At 36.9% G+C, this 20,138-nt stretch overlaps 2 protein-coding genes across 9 annotated transcripts in view; both read right to left on the bottom strand.

The window, feature by feature from the left end:
• LOC127636775 (general transcription factor II-I repeat domain-containing protein 1-like) overlaps positions 1 to 15,162 on the bottom strand; it is a 41,710-nt gene extending 26,548 nt beyond the window's left edge. For all 5 annotated transcript variants that reach the window (XM_052117509.1, XM_052117535.1, XM_052117517.1 and 2 more), the window contains exons 1-7: positions 14,814 to 15,162; positions 5,411 to 5,540; positions 5,177 to 5,318; positions 4,794 to 4,973; positions 4,471 to 4,654; positions 2,020 to 2,315; positions 1,106 to 1,201 (exon numbers count right to left, since the gene is read on the bottom strand). In XM_052117509.1, the coding sequence (XP_051973469.1) occupies positions 1,106 to 1,201; positions 2,020 to 2,315; positions 4,471 to 4,654; positions 4,794 to 4,973; positions 5,177 to 5,318; positions 5,411 to 5,536 (1,024 nt within the window). In that variant the 5' untranslated portion in view covers positions 5,537 to 5,540; positions 14,814 to 15,162. The remainder of the gene's footprint in view (positions 1 to 1,105; positions 1,202 to 2,019; positions 2,316 to 4,470; positions 4,655 to 4,793; positions 4,974 to 5,176; positions 5,319 to 5,410; positions 5,541 to 14,813) is intronic.
• Positions 15,163 to 17,630: 2,468 nt separating this feature from the next.
• The window catches only part of LOC127643197 (CAP-Gly domain-containing linker protein 2-like), a 53,318-nt gene continuing 50,810 nt past the window's right edge, over positions 17,631 to 20,138 (bottom strand). For all 4 annotated transcript variants that reach the window (XM_052125827.1, XM_052125824.1, XM_052125825.1 and 1 more), the window contains one exon: positions 17,631 to 19,305. In XM_052125827.1, the coding sequence (XP_051981787.1) occupies positions 19,294 to 19,305 (12 nt within the window). In that variant the 3' untranslated portion in view covers positions 17,631 to 19,293. The remainder of the gene's footprint in view (positions 19,306 to 20,138) is intronic.

The raw sequence follows: 20,138 nt of genomic DNA on the forward strand, positions 1-20,138 counted from the left end.
GGGTGGTTTACGAGGAAAACTTTAGGTTACAAACTGGTAATTACAAGGGTATTATGCTATAAATGTTGTTTATGAGGACATTTCTAGTGTCCCCATAATTCAAATCGCTTAAAAAAACAACATACTAAAAGTTTTTTTGTGAGGGTTAGGTTTAAGGGTAGGTTAGGGGATATAATCTATTGTTCGTACAGTATAAAAATCATTATGTCTATGGAGAGTCCTCATAAGGATATGGACCGACTGGCGAATCAGACTGAAATAAACTGGAATCACCTGAATCGGAGTCACATTCACTTCCTTATTGAATTGGCTCAGATACTCAATAGCTAGAGAACTCACTAGAAACGAGAACTATTTGTGTTACCTGTACTTTTTTGAAAGCATATTTACAAGCTTTTCTTGAAGCTTAAAATGAGTCTAATTACTGAGTGTTTGTTCATATGAGTTTCAGAATTTCTAATAAATTGTATTTTATTTAAAAGCCCCTGCATAAAACAACCTGCTTCATGAAACACTGCTTCAACAAGCTTCCTATGCAACCAACAGCAATAATGTAATTATCCAAAATCAGATTTTTTTTTTTATATAATACATTTGTCATGTAGACATTGAGTTGTTTTCCTCTGTTGTTTTAGACATTTAAGACAGGTCCTGACTCTCTGCGGTGCCTGACGATCTCATGCTGATCTTTTCAGAGGAACAGAAGCTGGATTCCCAGGTGATCTGGCCAACCTCCCATTACTACCATCCACACCGCCAAGACCCATTATGTCCCATCCACCTCTAAATCTAACATCTATCTACAACTAAACATATAGCTCTGATATCCAAATAATCTGTGTACCATTTCTAATGACTTTTTACATTTATTTCTGTAGGTGTACTTTTTGGATGTAGACATTTTAATTATACAGCAACTTTTAGAGTATTCAGCTTCAAATCTTGCATACTCATAAGACTCTTTGCTTTATGAGAAGGAAATGAAGTTTGCATCCTGTTCTAGTTCCATTAGACATGTTTCTTGAGACCCCATAAAAGCCCCTGAAATGAGGCCCAGCCTGCACTTGGCCAGACACTGTGATAGTATGTACAGTCTGTCGCCCACCTGATTTTTCATGCACAATGGAGAACAGAAGGCGCTTGGAGACATGGATGCTGGGATGACTTTGGGCAAGATCCCCTGCCAGCCCTATTCGCTCACCTGGAACAGACAGAAACAGAGTCATGGCTACAGCCTCAGAGAAAGTGTATAAAAACAAACATTTACATATGGTTCAGCACCAATGTGAATGATATAGTTTATCTTAAAAGACCCTATGAAATGAACAGGTGGGTGCTGTTTTCTTTACTGTGTTGACATATTTCTTGTTGAAACAGGAAGCTGGGGTGGGACATATTAAAGAGTGTGTCCCTTTTTTAAATGGCCAGGAGGATTTCGTTTCATCACAGCCACGAACCATGAATTGTAACCTGATGTTCCGCAGGAAGGGACATTCTAGAGAGCATTTGATTGAACAAAAAATGGGACATGCCCAAGAGTACAATTTTCCATTTTAAATTAGCTCTCTGCTAATTGTTATGATTTGGAGAGAGGTGAGCACCCAAATGCAGAGTTCAAAACCAAAAATACTTTAATGCAAATATGGCAGCTATATTAGATATAAATCGATCTTCACAATCACATCACTCTTTTGTATAGCGGCAGAACAAACACAGGTAGGAAGGCCTCAGCAACTTTTTGACAGATAAAAACGTGGCTTCACTTCGCAAGCTCCACATGACAGGGAATCAGAGAGAGAGAGTTGTGGCGAGTTGGTATGTTTGTCACCCCTCCACCATTTTGTATCGGCAAGTGTGTCAAACCTCCAACTGAGGGGAGCGAGATTTCAGTCTGCACATTTGACACCCTCGGACAAAATCTAGTTGTTTGGAGTCTGCAAGTGTGGCACAGGCTTAATATGCATTCTAGAAAAGCACAATCTAGATCGTTCCCACCAGCAAACACCTGGAGTTTCTTACCATTGTCAGCATATTCTTTGGCCTGCACAGCTTTATCATCAGCGGATGCCCACATGCCCAGCCGCTCTTTACCTAAACTGTGCAGGGATATGGGCTTCAGGTCCAGCTTGCTGTCTGGGTGGGGCTGGGAGGACATGGGCATGCTGTACAGGAAACTGGAGAGCATGGAGTTGCTAGCAGACACTTCCTGCAAGGAGGGTTTGACGGAGGCATGGTTGCTTACACTCTTTGAGATCGAAGAGTGATGGTTGACATCCAGACAGGATTTGGCATCCCTTGTGGGTTCCTCTTGTGTTCTATTAACAAAACAGGAAGAATTTGGTCTTTGGTCAAGCTAATTAATGTGTTTATGTGGCTAATTACTGGTGATTTATAAAGAAAATTACAAAATTCTGTAAAGTTCAGGCCTGTTGCGAATAAACTGCTCAAAGGTTTGCAAATAATTTTTCACACCAACACAAAATACGAAGCGATTTCTTTCATTCACAGAACAAATTTAGCATACCTGAATGGAAGCACTATAGTCATTCACATGCTTTAATGCAAAATACAGCCCATCTTATAATACATATACACTTGCTGTAATGAAAGCCCTTCAATAGGATAACAGACAGATATTCTAAATCACCTTTCACTGCACAAAACTATTATAGTCCTCAAAAAATAAGAGCTTTACGGATTATGTATAATAACTGCTGATAGCAGACGACTTGCAGTCTGACAGTAATTGTCTTGCAAAAATTGTGTTCCAGTCAGTTATTGGATGATAAAACCCAAAGTATACTTCGGTCAGATGCATACGCTAGGCTTCCAAACTCCTGAGGAGTATTAGTCCATTATCTCATAGCCATCGTAGCGCACATTTGTTTAAAAATTAGAAACAAATTTAAAAAAAAATCCCATGTACATAAGTATTCACAGCCTTTACCATGACACTCAAAATTGAGCTCAGGTGCATCCTGTTTCCACTGATCATCCTTGAGATGTTTCTACAACTTGATTGGAGTCCACCTGTGGTAAATTCAGTTGATTGGAGATGATTTGGAAAGGCACACACACCTGTCTATATAAGGTCCCATTGTTAACAGTGCATGTCAGAACACAAACCAAGCCATGAAGTCCAACGAATTGTCTGTAGACCTCAGAGACAGGATTGTATCGAGGCACAGATCTGGGGAAGGGTACAGAACAATTTCTGCAGCATTGAAGGTCCCAATGAGCACAGTGGCCTCCATCATCCTTAAATGGAAGTTTGGAACCACCAGGACTCTTCAAACTGAGCAATCGGGGGAGAAGGGGCTTAGTCAGGGAGGTGACCAAGAACCCGATGGTCACTCTGAAAGAGCTCCAGCGTTTCTCTGTGGAGAGAGGAGAACCTTCTAGAAGAACAACCATCTCTGCAGCACTCCACCAATCAGGCCTGTATGGTAGAGTGGTCAGACGGAAGCCACTCCTCAGTAAAAGGCACATGACAGCCCGCCTGGAGTTTGCCAAAAGGCACCTGAAGGACTCTCAGACCATGAGAAACAAAATTCTCTGGTCTGATGAAACAAAGATTGAACTCTTTGGCCTGAATGGCAAGCGCCATGTCTGGAAGAAACCAGGCACCGCTGATCACCTGGCCAATACCATCCCTACAGTGAAGCATGGTGGTGGCAGCATCATGCTGTGGAGATGTTTTTCAGCAGCAGGAACTGGGAGACTAGTCCGGATTGAGGGAAAGATGAATGCCGCAATGTACAGAGACATCCTTGATGAAAACCTGCTCCAGAGCGCTCTGGACCTCAGATTGGGGTGAAGGTTCATCTTCCAACAGGACAACGACCCTAAGCACACAGCCAAAATAACAAAGGAGTGCCTATGGGACAACTCTGTGAATGTCCTTGAGTGGCCCAGCCAGACCCCAGACTTGAACCCGATTGAACATCTCTGGAGAGATCTGAAAATGGCTGTGCACCGACGCTCCCCTTCCAACCTGAGAGGTCCTGCAAAGAAGAATGGGAGAAACTGCCCAAAAATAGGTGTGCCAAGCTTGTAGCATCATACACAAAAAGACTTGAGGCTGTAATTGGTGCCAAAGGTGCTTCAACAAAGTATTGAGCAAAGGCTGTGAATACTTATGTACATGTGATTTTCTTTTTTATTTGTAATAAATTGAAAAAGATTTCAAACAAACTTATTTCACGTTGTCATTATGGGGTATTGTTTGTCAAATTTTGAGGAAAATAAAGATAAGGCTGTAATATAACAAATATAACAAAAAGATAAGGCTGTAATAAGGCTGTAATATAACAAAATGTGGAAAAAGTCAAGCGCCGTGAATACTTTCTGTATACGTTTAGGTATAATTCGACTTGTTGATCATCCTGACCCATCCCTGGTGTGAACAGGCCTTCTGATTAGAGTCCCCAATGTTGCTCTAATCAATGTATAATACAGTTATAGACTGACCTTTTGACTATGAAACGGATTCGATTGCTCTGTTCTAAGATCTTCATTAAGGTCTTGGTGTCGTATTCAGAAGGCTTTCTCAAAGTTACACCATCAGGTAGGCCATACGCAACAACTGAGCTAGGATCCTTAAGAATCCAGTCATAAGGCATAGGGACCAGGCTGCTCTTCCCAACAGCCTCACCTGAAACACATTACATGGAATAAGCAATGTTTTTGCTTGTAAGCCAAATCTCATACATCCACACTATATTTTGCCCATTCAAACATCAAAAAAAAGATTAATAATAAAATAAAATAGTGAGAGGCTGTTTGGTTCTTACTATAAAGCACGCTGAACACCTCCTCCACCATCTTCCTCAGAACGAAGATGTTGGAGTGAGTGTCTGTTAAGGCTCTCTGTCTGCCCTGCTGCCCGCACTCTTTGCCAGTCCTGCTGGAGTCCACATCAGGAACTTTGGGGTGGGAGTTTAAAGAGGTCAACGCTTGCAGACAGGATACTTCTGTGGATAATAAATCGGTTTACTTCATGAGAGTAAACTCTGCAGTGAACAAACCTGTAATTAGAGCAGTGCAAATTGCACTGATTTTTCATATATTGAGATGTAATGACATTCCTCAAGTTGTTATATTGCTTAAGAACATCAACATAGTGAGATATTGTACAGATGTTACCGTTCTTTAGAAATGCGAACAAATGACTCACTGCAGAACTTGTGGAAGTCAGTCTGGATTTCCTTTCTGGAGTTTAGGAAGATTCTTCCCTTCTCTGTTCCCACAGCAATGACGCTGTCCTCATGCACTGTGACACAGGCCACCTCAGCATTCAGTTTAGACATGGCAGAGCACTGCAAACACATTCCTCTTCAAGTCATCCACCACCAAAATGCTGCATAAACACTCTCAGTATGGGTAAACTCAGACTGTGCTGCAGTCTTACCACAGAGTCCAGAGCAGACACAAGGCTGGTGAGGATCTCTTGTCTGGCTGAAACATGTGGAACTTTGAGCTCTGGCCGAGAGTTCGTGCTCAACACGTCACAGCCCAGTTTATGAATCTGTGCCATTCTTCTGTAGGCAAAGTAGAAAGAAGATAGCTTTATTTCTTTGTTCACACCCAGACAGAGCACACAGTCCTCGAATTTTCTTTTTTGTTGAATAAGAGTCCCTGCTGACATTGCCAGCTAGTTCAGTTCAAAAACACTGAACTGAATATTGGCATGTGCATTTTGCATGCACAAGTATTTGAGTATTCATATACGCAATAATTTTCAATTTTCGTGTCACCATTGCATTGCGTCTCAAACCAGAAGTGCTGTCAACTGGTAAAAATTAGGGGGAGTACTTGATAACAACATTTTATTTTTGTTTGAACTATCCCTTTATGACCCTTGTATTCGGTTCCATTTAATTCCATCAGTTGGGCTCTGTTTGGCTGTTTTGGAAGGCAAGAACACATCCTGTGTGCACACTCTGAAATACTCTCTAAACAGAGGGTTAAGCACAAACCATTTGGACTGCAAGGCATCAATCTGAAAAAATAAATGTTAAAAAAGCTTTTGAAACAGCCCCATCTCATTATTTTTCATAGGTAGGCTATTCCTAGTACGTAACATTTACACATATTTTTGTACATTTTGATAGATGCTGAAACGTACCATATTATGGACAATTGACGGCATCTAAAATGCAAACATTTTTGTTTTTACACATTTTGAAACATAAAAAATATTTACGAATATATTAATTATATAAATATATTTATACATATTCAGAAAAAAAGATTTATGTCCAATGGCAAACACAATAATTAAATGATTAAGAAATTATTAAATGATTATTCCATTTTATAATTTTTTTCATTTTAACATTTTAAAGTTTAGTTTTGATTAAAGTGATGGAATTCTTCAAAATGAGTTGAATACAATAAAATAACACGAAACAGAATGAAACCAATATAATGTCCAATTAGGTAAATGCGTCAACTGCGTTAAACACATGTGATGACTCTGAACCCACCAATTAATTCCATGAATTCAATATTCAAGGATTCATAAAACATTTGGATGTCTCTAGTTGCTAAAGTTTTAAATATGTCAAATGATTTACGTTTTAGATGTTGTGTCTCTTTGGTACGTTTCAGTGTCTAGAACCACTTTACATAAAAATACCTACAAATAGTTCATGGTCAATCATTGCTCTGGGACATACTCGTGAACTCTGGTACTTGTGCATGTAAATAAAGAATATACTTAAAAAGTGAATACCACATCAAAGCACTGTTTGCTGTTACAGCAACTTTTGTAATCATATGGTTGGTAGGGACAACAAAACAATGAGAATGAAATAACAGCTCATTGTTATTTATAGTGTTATAATCAATAGAAAGTAGAGACTCATGTAAGTTTCAAGTTCCCCATTAACTTTTTTAAATATTTTCAGTTGTTCAAAACGTATTGAAGGATGGAAAACCCTATAAGAAGCTTTTGAAAGTGAAAGTAATACCCTTCTCTGTGCTAATAGAGCAAAATCCATCACACATGTAAAAGTAGCTAATTATGATAAGCCTTTGTCAACCAATTAAAGCTGGCTCAGATTATTGCCTTAAAACCCTTCATCCTTAATTTGCTCTCCTTGGAAGCAAGACACGGCCTGGAAACATCAGACCTCTAAAGTGAACTACTTTAGCCATCCCCCTCGACAGACGGCCCCCAGTCCAATCTTAATTTCAGCCATGTTGCATCTGAACTAAAATGCAGCAGTGAACTTGTTTATAGACCAGCCTAGGTTTAGGTTTTACATTAAGCCGAAAAAACGTTTAAAGAGGAAACAAACAAAACCAGCAGGGATTAAAAATATGCCCTGTGAAATAAATAATTAAATAACACAATCCTAATTCCAGGCCTTGTGTTCACATGGCAACCGCAATCCGTTTCCTTGGAAACTAATCTCGAGGCATGTGAACAATGCAGCTCTGGCCTTTAATCTCTCCAGACACTGGGAGCCATTATCCCAGCCTCCGGGCAAAGCCAAAACCACAGACTGCACAGAGAGAGCCCAGTACTACTATTACTTGTCTGAATGTGTCTCTCCAGTAAATACAGAAAAATCCTGGTGCAACACGAAGCTGGATGTTTCTGCCTGAGAATGATATCATTAACAACGTCATAACAACAACATGAACACCTAACTCTAGTTTGTGTCTAAATTATTCAATTACCAAATAAAATAAAAAAATGCGACACACAATATATTGGCCAATAAAAGCAATTATCGGTTGATTGTTTAAAAACATGAGATGATCTGGGGCCAATTATTTCCTGTCAATCAAAAGGGGGCGGAAAAACACATAGGACAATCAGCCTGCAACTCATGCTGTGTGTGAGAAAATGCCTCTTTTGTGGAATTACTTTGAATTGGGTGACAATAATGACAGCAGAGTGGCAATTTGTAAGCTTTGCACTGATATGTGCAAATGTGCAAACTGCTATGTGTAAAAGGAGTATGCTTCAGTTAAAAAAGGACAAGCTTCCTCGTTCAGAATTCAGGTCATATGAATTTAGAACATAAAAAAAAGAAACCTTACCAATTTAATGTGAGCCAAACAAGATGCTATTCAGAATTCAGTTAATATTTTGTTTCAGTGTTTATGAGACCTATTACTCTGAAACCTGGAATACACGTAGAGACATAAACATACATTTATTTTACAGTTGTGCAGTTAATTATCAGTGATTTGCACCAAGGTAGCATAAAAAAGCAGAACCATCAAACTATAGACAAACAGTGTTCTAAATAATCAGATATCGGTATCAGTATCTGTATCAGCATGAGTTGTTCTAAATAATCTGATATATGTATTAATATCGTATCAGCATGAGTTGTTCTAAACCATCGGATATTGGTATTAGTTTCGGTATCGGCAGAAGTTGTTCTAAACATCAGATATTGGTATTAAGTTTCGGTATCGGCAGAAGTTGTTCTAAACCATCAGATATTGGTATTCGTTTCGGTATCGGCAGAAGTTGTTCTAAACATCAGATATTGGTATTCGTTTCGGTATCGGCAGAAGTTGTTCTAAACATCAGATATTGGTATTCGTTTCGGTATCGGCAGAAGTTGTTCTAAACCATCAGATATTGGTATTCGTTTCGGTATCGGCAGAAGTTGTTCTAAACATCAGATATTGGTATTAGTTTCGGTATCGGCAGAAGTTGTTCTAAATCAGATATTGGTATTAGCAGAAGTTGTTTTAAATCATCAGATATCGTCTCTACACACACATTTTGTATCATAGTATCCCAATAAAAACCAAAAATTTTATGAATTGGGTCATGAACTGCGGTTGACAGGGTGTTCTAAGTGGTTGCTTACTGGCTCAAAAGTGCCAACCTCTAAATCTATAATGTAATATAAATGTAACATGTACAGTTGAAGTAAGAAGATTACATACACCTTAGTCAAATACATTTAAACTCAGTTTTCACAATTCCTGACATTTAATCGTAGAAAACATTCCCTGTCTTAGGTCAGTTAGGATCACTACTTTACTATTATTCTGACATTTCACATTCTTAAAATAGAGAGAATAATTTATTTGAGCTTTTATTTTTCCATCACATTCCCAGTGGGTCAGAAAGATTATTTACATATACTTTGTTAGTATTTGATAGCATTGCCATTACATTTTATTAACTTGGGTCAAATGTTTTGGAATTTTGTCTCAGTCCTCCAGACGGAACTGTTGTTACGGAGTCAGGTTTGTAGGCCTCCTTGCTCGCACACGCTTTAAAAGATCAGACTGAGGTCAGGGCTTTGAGATGGCCACTCCAATACCTTGACTTTGTTGTCCTTGAGCCATTTTGCCACAACTTTGGAGGTATGCTTGGGGTCATTGTTCATTTGGAAGGCACATTTGCAACCAAAGCTTTAACTTCCTGGCTGATGTCTTGAGATGTTGCTTCAATATATCCAAATAATTTTCCATCCTCATGATGCCATCTATTTTGTGAGGTGCACCAGTCCCTCCTGCAGCAAAGCACCCCCACAACATGATGCTGCCACCCCCATGCTTCACGGTTGGGATGGTGTTCTTAGTCTTGTAAGCCTCACCTTTTTGCTCCAAACATAACAATGGTCAATATGGCCAAACAGTAAAATTTGTGTTTCATCATACCAGAGAACATACCTCTAAAAAGTAAGATCTTTGTCCCCATGTGCACTGGCAAACAAAAACAGTGGCTTCATTCTTGCTGAGCAGCATTTCATGTTATATCGATATTGGACTTGTTTTACTGTGGATATAGATACTTGTCTTCCTATTTCCTCCAGCATCTTCACAAGGTCCTTTGCTGTCATTCTGCACTTCTTGCACCAAACTATGTTCCTCTCTAGACAGAATGCCTCTCCTTCTTAAACTGTACGATGGCTGTGTGGTCCCATGGTGCTCATACTTGCATATTATTGTTTGTACAGGTGAATGTTGTACCTTCAGGCATTTGGAAATTGTGGAGGTCCACAATTTTGAGGCCGATTTCTTTTGATTGTCCCATGATGTCAAGGAAAAAGGCACTGAGTTTGAAGGTAGGCCTTAAAATACATCCACAGGTACACCTCCAATAGATGAAGATTCTGTTTACAAACAAATGCTCCACCTGACCCTTCCGGGTTCTTTTGGTAGCCCAGAAAAGAACTGCAGCCTATGGGTGCTTCACTCAAATTGCACTGAAATTGCCCAAAAAGTGCTGTTTGTGGGGTTGGAACACCACATTTTCCACAGATTATTGGAGAGCAGGGCTTCATCAAATTCCCATCAGATCGTTGCATCAGGAAAAATACAGGATTTTACATAAATTATGATAATTCAGGGGTCACTGTCATTGTAATTGCATCTGCTCTATTAGATACAATTGACCTGCAGCAGCTGTTGGTTGATATTCACTTTTTTATGAAGAAATTGTGTAAACTCTGATTGCAAACTGCTTTTTTTTTTTTAATTATTCCAAAGTGCTGTCACTTTGACAGATTTGAGGTCAAATATGATCTAACGATGATCTTATCTGATCAAGACCACGATATTACGATATAACATGAGGAATAGATCCCGTCACCACCACTGTAGCGCATGGACTACTGTTTGTGAAAGAATAAGTGAATAAAAATAAACAGCCATACAGCAAAAATGATGTCTTTGCATTTATTTTGAATTAGGGCTGGGCGGTATACCGAGTTTTGACAATTTATCGATATTTTTTCTCAACGCGATACAGGATGAGACAATATCGTGTATATCGATATGGTTTGATGCAAACCTCTCCCGCTCAAGCTTCAGTTAACGCGCGCGAACCGGACCACTCCCACTCCATCACACAAGTTCGTCTGGCAACATGGAGGAAAACACAGTGACGATCACAGTGACGTAAAAAGAAAAACACTGGTTCGTTTATTTGGAGATGGTTTGGATTTAAAAGATCCGATGAGCAGCAAAACCAAGCTATCTGCAAAGAATGCCATAAAACGGTCGTGTCAAAAAGTGGAAGCACATCAAATCTCTTCCACCACTTACAACGTCACCATAAAGTGCAGTACGATGAGTGTTTAAAACTTCGCGCTTCGTCTGCTACAACCTCAGCCACGAAGAATAAGCAGCCCGAAAAGTTTTCTGTCCCAAAACAAAGCTCGTTGGAAGCAAAATCTGTAAGTAATATACACTATAAAATACTTTGTTTATTAAAGAATGTTCTACCTCAATAACCTACTTGTTCTGATAAAGTAGTTAAGTGTTCTACTGTTCTGTTTACATTATTTGCACATCAGAGTTGTGCAGCTGTAAAGTTTCAAACAAGTAGAAAACTTTGTTTTGTATGTTATTTTGATCATCACTGCTTTAATAAAGGTGATTGTGAAATCTCACATAAGGCTTTGACTTTTAGAATGTATTGTGATTTTAACTACCTTTTTGCACATAATATATTGCATAGCCGCCATTACATTCACTATATTTGTTTCCATATTCTTGAATATCAACATTGTTTTGCAGGATATCATTGGGCAGGATGTGAAATAATAATAAATAAAAAAATACAGATTTTCTTTATCCAAATAGGAAAAACGTAGAAAGTACCGAGATATATATCGTATATCGCCATTTCACCAAAAAATACCGAGATATGATTTTTTGGCCATATCGCCCAGCCCTATTTTGAATTCAGTAAATAATATTGTTCAATCTGAAACAGCTATTATTAAGATATGATATCGAATAGGATCATATTGAAGTAAAAATATATTTATTATTGTATGTGGCTTAATAATATAAGCAGTAAAGACACATATTGCATGTCTAGTGGTAGTTTTTATTTGTATACATCGCATTTTTTAGGCTTTAGAAGTGTGTAAAACATGTGAGGATATGTATTCATCGACCTGTTTCATGTCCGACATAATCATACAGGCTCGAAAGAACCCAGAAGCGCAGTTTCCTGCAGTGTGTTGTCAAGAGTTATTTCATCTATTGACTCTAATTAGCCAATTAGCCTATCAGAAGCTAATTGTCTAAAGGCTTGACATCATTTACTGGAATTTTCCAAGCTGCTTAAATACACAGTTAAATTGGTGCATGTACATTTCTGAGCCACTGGAATTGTGATATAGTCAATTAAAAGTGAAACATTCTGTCTATAATTTTTTTTTGGAAACTTACGGTTACGAGCTAGTTCAAATCACTAACCCCAAGTTATATAAGAGCAACAGTAAAATCTATGTTTGCCTAAGCGAACACCACTTTTTATCTTGTCTGGAAAGGCTTAAGGTTATTTAATAGCTTCATCTTGACACTTCTGAGTTTAACAAAAACCTCTGATGAAAAAGAGATGAGTAAGACTTTGAACAAGCTTATCCTATTTGCAGGCGAAACTACAATCATCTGACACCTTAAGCTTTATGTATAAATCACTTGTTTTGTACTCGGCACTAAGCTCTTTCCAGTAGCCAAAAGCAATTTGTTAACTTTAACAAATAAATGTTTTCTTAAGAGTAAAAAAACTAAATTAAAAAACACAAGAAACAATCAACTGGTGAAACCAAGTATTCGGACCGACATCCTAAAATATTCAGATTAATGACTTCCTTATTAGCAATCTGCCCTGCCAAAATACATTTTTTTCATTCATGTTATCTGAGACACTCAGCTCCGGAGGAGGCATAATGCAGCTGGTTCTTGAATTACTTGGAATTACTACAGCCTCTATGGTGCTTAAAGATATTACCGGCATCTCAATAAAGAGTATTGTAGGTTTATGAGCGGTTTTGCCCTAAGAGGCTTGTGGCTCTGCCACTGATACACAATACTTTTGCTAATAGCCTATATAAAGATTCTGTACACAGATCCTTTCAAAAAGACAACAGTATCTAAATCGTTTAGCTCATGGACTGATCGTTGACTTGTAATTGGTCTTAACTCCTTTCATCCTGGCCATTTTCCGGAGGGCCACACAAACATGTTGCATCATGAAAACACAGGGTGGCCTGGAAAGATGCTGCATTGACTTTGATCCACATTTGAAACGGATACGCTTACTTTTAAATACAAATTCATTACTGTTTAAGTTCTCTCTGAGCAGAACAGCATTGCCTTAGTGCATGTACAAAAAGTGTTTCGTTTGTTCAAACCATGGACTCATTTAAAGATATAATGCTTGCAGAGGGTTTCTAGATTGTTTGTTGTTGTTTATTTGTAGTGCTATTGGTTGTCTTGCCTTAAAGGGATAGTTCACCCAAAAATTAAAATTCTCTCATTTACTCACCCTTATGCCATCCCAGATGTAAATGACTTTCTTTCTTCTGTTGAACACATTTGAAGATTTTTAGAAGAATATTTCAGCTCTGCAGGTCCATACAATGCAAGTGAATGGTTACCAAAATTCTGAAGCTCCAAAAGCTAATAAAGGCAGCATAAAAGTAATCTATAAGACTCCAGTGGTCTAATTAATGTCTTCTGAAGCGATATGATAGGTGTGGGTGAGAAACAGATCTATTTAAGTTATGTTTTACTATAAATCTCCACTTTCAAACAGCCCTGCTTAGCACTCTTCTCTCGTAAGAGTTCTTCTTTTGTTTTTGCTGATTACCATTCTTTGTGCATATCGCCACCTACTGGGCAGGGAAGACAATTAATACTAAAAAGGTTAAATATTGTACCGTTTCTCACCCACACCTATCATATCACTTCTAAAAATACAGATTAACCACTGGAGGGTTATGTTTCCTTTTTGTGGTTTTTGAAGCTTCAAAGTTCTGGTCACCATTCACTTGCATCGAATGCACCTACAGAGCTGAAATATTCCTCTAAAAATCTTAATTTGTGTTCAGCAGAAGAAAGAAAGTCACACACATCTGGGATTACATGAGGTTCAGTAAATGATGAGAGAAGTCAAATTTTTGGGTGAACTGTCCCTTTAAATCAGTTTACATACACAATGTCCACATTTTTTTTTTTTTTTTACAAAAATGGTAGTACCATGGAACTTGTAAGTGAAAGGGTAAAGTGAAATACAATATAACAATGATTAAGAATTGAATATCTATCGATCGAAATATCCAGTACTTGTACAGTACTGACAGTAAATTATTCTTGCATAGTTTTTTGTTGCAGTTAAAGTGATATAATTAGACAGAAGAACTGCATCTTGACACTCACTGTCTTTATTATTGGATCTGACAGTCTAGAAATCCTTTGAGGAATTGTGCAAGTTTAGAAACATGTGATATTATTACTCAATAGCAAACTTACGGGGACATACTGACATATGCTTAATCTACTACACCAGCCTTCATAGTGGATATGACATTGTAAACATGACCTTCTCAGGTCAGCGTCCATTTCTCCCCGTTACGACGCAAATTAACACCATTTTCAACAGACTGCACGGAATAAACGCGATTAAAACAATCTGTCATCCAGCCAACAATAGAACTGCTGTATTTCTGCGATTTGCTAGCACTCAGATTGCGTTGCCATTTTCTACAAGACAAATAAAACACTTGAATTGCCGCTACAGTTCACAATAAAACACCACGCAAATGTTTGACTTATCTACCAAGTACAAGTGTTGTTGATTTAAATGCGTATAAAAACATCGCGTTGCGTGTCATCTTTTCGCGTGCACATCGTTAGCATGATAGCCAGTGTGCTAACACTCCTCCCCCTGAATTATAATCTGTAATTTCACTTTATCAACATCCATAAAAAGTCACGTGTTCAAGAATCATAACCGTAAATGTAATTTCACATATAAGTAAAGAGTATTACACTTAATCCTTACTAATTTCCCCGTCTTTAATTACCTTATGCTGTCAATCCCGGAATAGGTTTATTCTCCGTTTAATCCAATAGTGAGGGCTGAATTCCCATCTGAAGAAAAGAGATATCTTTCAAGCGATCATAATCTCGAGCGTGTGCCTCGCGTTGGTAGCCTGTTGAAAATTTTTCGACGTGATTTATTTGATCAATTTCCCCCGTTTTTCTTAAACAGCGTGTGTCCCCTTTCCCCTTTCTTTGTTCTGTAATCCAGTAAAATTGAAACTCATTCGCCTCCGCTAATCCCAGCCCAACGCAACAACAGCATCTATTGGCTGTAATTTACATACAGGATTAAAGAACCGCTGGAAAATCATGGGGGGAAACTCGTATGATAAATGTGTCCAACTAACTCTTTTGACATTGTGACTGTAACGTGTATATGTCCCACAGCCCCCTCCAAAGCCCCAATTTCATTGTTGTTTTAAAGACGAACTAGACCACTATAAATAATCTTACAATTGTTATTTTAATTAGCCCAATAACAACTCATTGCGGTTTACCGATGTGTTATTGAAAATAATTAAAACAACAACAAAGATTTTAAGAATAAACTGTACAAATGCAATAATAATGATAAAATATTCACAATGCATTGTTGATTAGAAAACCTTAAATGTCCTGGCTCAGATGACCTAATCATTTTTAATACAATTTAATTCAGTTTAAAACATTAAAATACAATAATTCAATTTATGTTTAAAAAAATAAAAAATCTTAAAAACTAAACTGAACATAAAAGTATAACATGTATTAATCTATTCTAAACTATAACCTATACTTTAATATCTAATTATATAATTAAAAATAATGCATGCATAATGTATGTATTTATTTATATAATCTCCTCTAAACATATCTTGAAACTTCAGCAAAAGTTCAATTAAAATCACTCAAAACAATACGTGATCACACATACTGACCATGTTTGGTACCATCTAAAGTTTAAATATAGAGACATGTGCTGGTATCTCTAACTCATACGGTTGACCGGTTTCTTTTCTTTTTTTCTACTTATATTTATATTTTATTCTATATATATTTATATAGTTATATTTATTTTATTCTAAATGATCTTATTAGTTATTAGTGCAGAAGAAGCAGAGGATTGCCCCCTGTTGTCACGATAGAAAACAGCTACTTCCACAGAATATTAGTATGCTTATCAAAACACATAGTTTGTAGTAAATAAAAAAAACATGAAATCATAAACATACACCAATGAATGGCGGGAACTGCTCAAAACAATGTGTGTATAGTATTCTCTGAAGAGATCAGAACTTTTCACATGATTTGATCATGTATTCTGCCTCTAAGTGAGTGTGTGTAATGTAAAATACATTTTAAAAGAAAACACTGTAATATCAGCCGATTTGAATTACATTTCATTGGATTTCAGACATTTTAACTCTACAAAATCTTGCTTTTATTGCAATTAAAACATCAAGCTTGCATTATGCAGTTTGATTAATGTTTGCATTTTGTTTTCTTGAAGAAATGATTTGTCCTTGTCCCCCGCTTTGTTCAATTATACTGTGATATTTTCCCCTTTAAAAGGGTGCCATACAATCATAAAAGCTGTTTGTGTGTGCGTGCACAACTTTGTCATTATTCCGTTGTTGTTACATTAATATTGGCCTCATCAAGCTCAATAAGTTCAACTCTAATGGGGGAAAATGCCAAACTACATTTTTTCTTGACACATTGAACAAAATATATTGCTGAATGGTGTGCTGCAATATTTGCCATTCAGTTAGGGCCATTGTATTGACCTTAAACCCTGTAATGTTAAACCCTGAGACATTTTTCTTAACTATAACTAAAACTATTTATACTTTGCAAGGCTGTAACAAGGTAGTAGTTGAATTTTTTTTTTATTTACCCACTAATCTAATAATATCAATGACGGTTTAGCACTAAAGCCAACTGACTTAAGCCCCTTCTGTTCACCCAAAAATTTTAATTCTCTCATCATTTATTCACCCTCGTGTTATCCAAGATGTGTATGAATTTCTTTCTTCTGCTGAAAACAAATTAAGATATTTAGAAGAATATTTCAGCTCTGTAGGTCATCACAATGAAAGTGAATGGTGCCAGCATTTTGAAGTTCCAAAATCCACAAAGGCATCACAAAAGTAATCCATACGACTCCAGTGGTATAATTCATGTCTTCAGAAAAATATGATAGGTGCCTGTGAGAAACAGATCAATATTTAAGTCCTTTTTTACTATAAATTCTCCCCCCTGCTCAGTCAAACTCACTTTCATGTTCTTCTTGTTTTTGGTAATTCATATTATTCGTGTATATCACCCCCTACTGGGCAGGGAGAACAATTTATGATTAAAACATTTTTATCTGTTTCTCACCCACACCTATCATTTTGTGTCTGAAGATATAGATTTAACCACTGGAGTCGTATGGATTAATTTTGTGCTGCCTTTATGTGGATTTTTGAACTTCAAAATGCTGGCACCCATTCACTTTCATTGTGATGACCTACAGAGCTGAGATATTCTTCTAAAAATCTTAATTTCTATTCTGCAGAAGAAAGAAAGTCATACACATCTGGGATGCCAGGAGGGCGAGTAAATGATGAGAGAATTTTCAATCTTGGCTGAACTATACCTTTTAAGAAAAACCTTCGTTATTATACCTTTACAATTGCAACTGAAGGTATTTTTTTCTTTTTTAACTTGAGAGGTGTGTAGTACTTGCAACTGGGCACAGGTACGTTGGGCCTGAGGTGGGAAATTGTGATTATACAAACATTACATATACAAATAATACGCCATAAGATTCTGTTTTGTTAATGTTTAATTATTGATTCTCAGGAACCATACAGCAATTTTTAATAATGAACTGTTTTCCAACAGATAAAAGGCATCTTTGAATCCAACAGCAATTTGAAGCAAATTCAAATGCAAAACTTGGGGCCAGCCCTATCATTTTCCCTCTTTTTTTGGATTACAAATCATTTTTACTAATTTATTTCTTTTTCGCTTGGAATGACAATCACATGAGTATAAAGTTTCTTTAAGACCAAAAAAGATTTTCCGATTTTTAATGGAGAGAATAGCTTCTAGATTACCACTGTGAATATCTTGATTACCACTGTGAATATCTTGATTTATGGGATAGCAGTTCCACCTGTGGTTGTTTTTGTATTGTTTTAACATTGGATCTGATCTGTAGTTCATAATTATAAAAATCAGTATGGACAAAGGGCAATCTGATCTTAGAGTAGCACCTACTCAATGGATGCTTCACAGAATCAAATATTTGTTCTTGTGAGGGAAGGTACTACAAGTGTATAGGCTAAAACGTGTCCTTTCCTTTTATCCAAATATAGTTTAATCCTGTTTAAAACTTCGAAAGCAATATATTTAAGAAGCAATATATTAGGAGTCTGTACCTATAATGGAACATATTACATTTGCTGAACAAAATGTCACTTCAAGAAAATCCTTATTGAAAGATGAAAACCACAGAACATCAATTAAATTCAACCAAAATCCTCACTTATGCATGTAGTCCCTCCCTTTAGTGTAAATAAACAAAAAAACACTGCAACCCTAATTTGCCAACACCTGAAATAAAACATAACAGATCAATGAAATGATTCAGCACAGGGGTTTACACTGCATCAGTTTTAAAAACAACAAGTGAAAGTGGTTAGCTCATTGTTGAATTGAATTTAACTACATATTGAGAGTTGGTACTTGTCTACTAATATTGCATAATAAAACAATGGTAAGCACTAATGTTTACTTAAAACTGCAAGACTGGCTCTTGTAACTTTATGGTGCACCTTAACTTGCTAATTTGGTTTAACATGGTGGCTGAATACTGTATAATTCATACTTTAAAATTCATATCTCAATGGAAACACAAAAATGAGCAGATATGGATTCCAGTATGAGAGCCTGCATTTTTGATTTACTTGTTTCCTACAGTATCTAGGAAGAGTGGCGAGCCTGATTCCTTTAAACACTAAGCAGGGAGTTGGCCAGTCTCTCTCTTTGATTATTTAATCTAAAAGAAGGTAAATGGCAAATAAATTAATCAGGTAAAAATTGAGGCCAAAATAATTTTCTAAACTGCAACAGCAAACTTGGAGAATTGTTTTTCCGAGGATTCAAGCATCCTGATCATTGCTCACCCATTTTGAAAGTCAGATATCAATGTCCATCTCAGAGGTAGTCTACAGGGTCGGTGTCAGTTGTCAGAAATTGTACAATGACCTTAAAAAACACTTTTTTAGCATCTCAGATCGTTTTAGATATTTTTTAATAAGTGGTTTCTGTTTGTTCATCTATGAAGTCATTGTTTTGTTGTTAACTGTAAACTGAAAATAAGATGTCCAGAGAAGCATTAGTCCAAAGGTCTAGGCATCAAACTGGCTTCTTCTTCTTTAGCAATACACCTCCATTCTTCCTTAAAACATCTGAGAATTGCTTTAGCCCTCATCAGTGTTCTCCCTAGAAGACACATAGGGTTTTGCAGACAAATTTTCAATATGAATACATAGTTAATGAACATGTTTAATTTCAGTGACAATGACAAAGGGTTAGGACTAGTGATGCACCGATCCGATACCTGGATAGGTATCGGCTCCGTTACTGAAGCTTTTAGATGGATCAGGTATCGGTCTGACAAGCCCGATCCAAATCCGATACTGTGTGTTAGTCATGTTCGTTACTGTCAAGCTCCAAAAAGTACATAAAAGAACAATTAAAAGACAATTAAAGTAGTTCATATGACTTGTGCATTTTATTCAAAGACACTTGAAGACGTGCAATAGCTCTGTGAATCACAAAAGGCTGTGTTTAATAAGTAAATATATAAAATGCACACGCAGATCCAGCGCATCAGTGAATGGCGCTGCTCTGTTTACACACACACATTTGCGGCTATATTTTGGCCTTCAAGCGGTGCGCAATATTTGAGCACGACTCACGAACAACATCTCAGATGTATATGCTCAAAAGTTCAGTTCACTGATAATATGCATTTACAATGGCTCTGGAGGTGCATTTTTTTTTTACCAGAATTTGAAGCTAGTTAAACTACTGTGAACTTAACAACAAACAGACGTCCTGGAAAGTTCAGAATGTCAAAATAAAAGCATGAGGGTTTAAAAGTTAAAGGTGCACGATTGAGATACATTACTATATTATATTATATATCATTTGTTTACAAATTATAATAATATTTATGTTGAATGGGTTCCAAAAAAATAACTGTGAATGAAAACTGAGCTGATATCTTACAACTAAATTGAACAAAAAGAGAGAAGTCCAGATACAAGCTG

The sequence above is a fragment of the Xyrauchen texanus genome, chromosome 4, assembly GCF_025860055.1.
Source record: "Xyrauchen texanus isolate HMW12.3.18 chromosome 4, RBS_HiC_50CHRs, whole genome shotgun sequence".
Taxonomy (NCBI): domain Eukaryota; kingdom Metazoa; phylum Chordata; class Actinopteri; order Cypriniformes; family Catostomidae; genus Xyrauchen; species Xyrauchen texanus.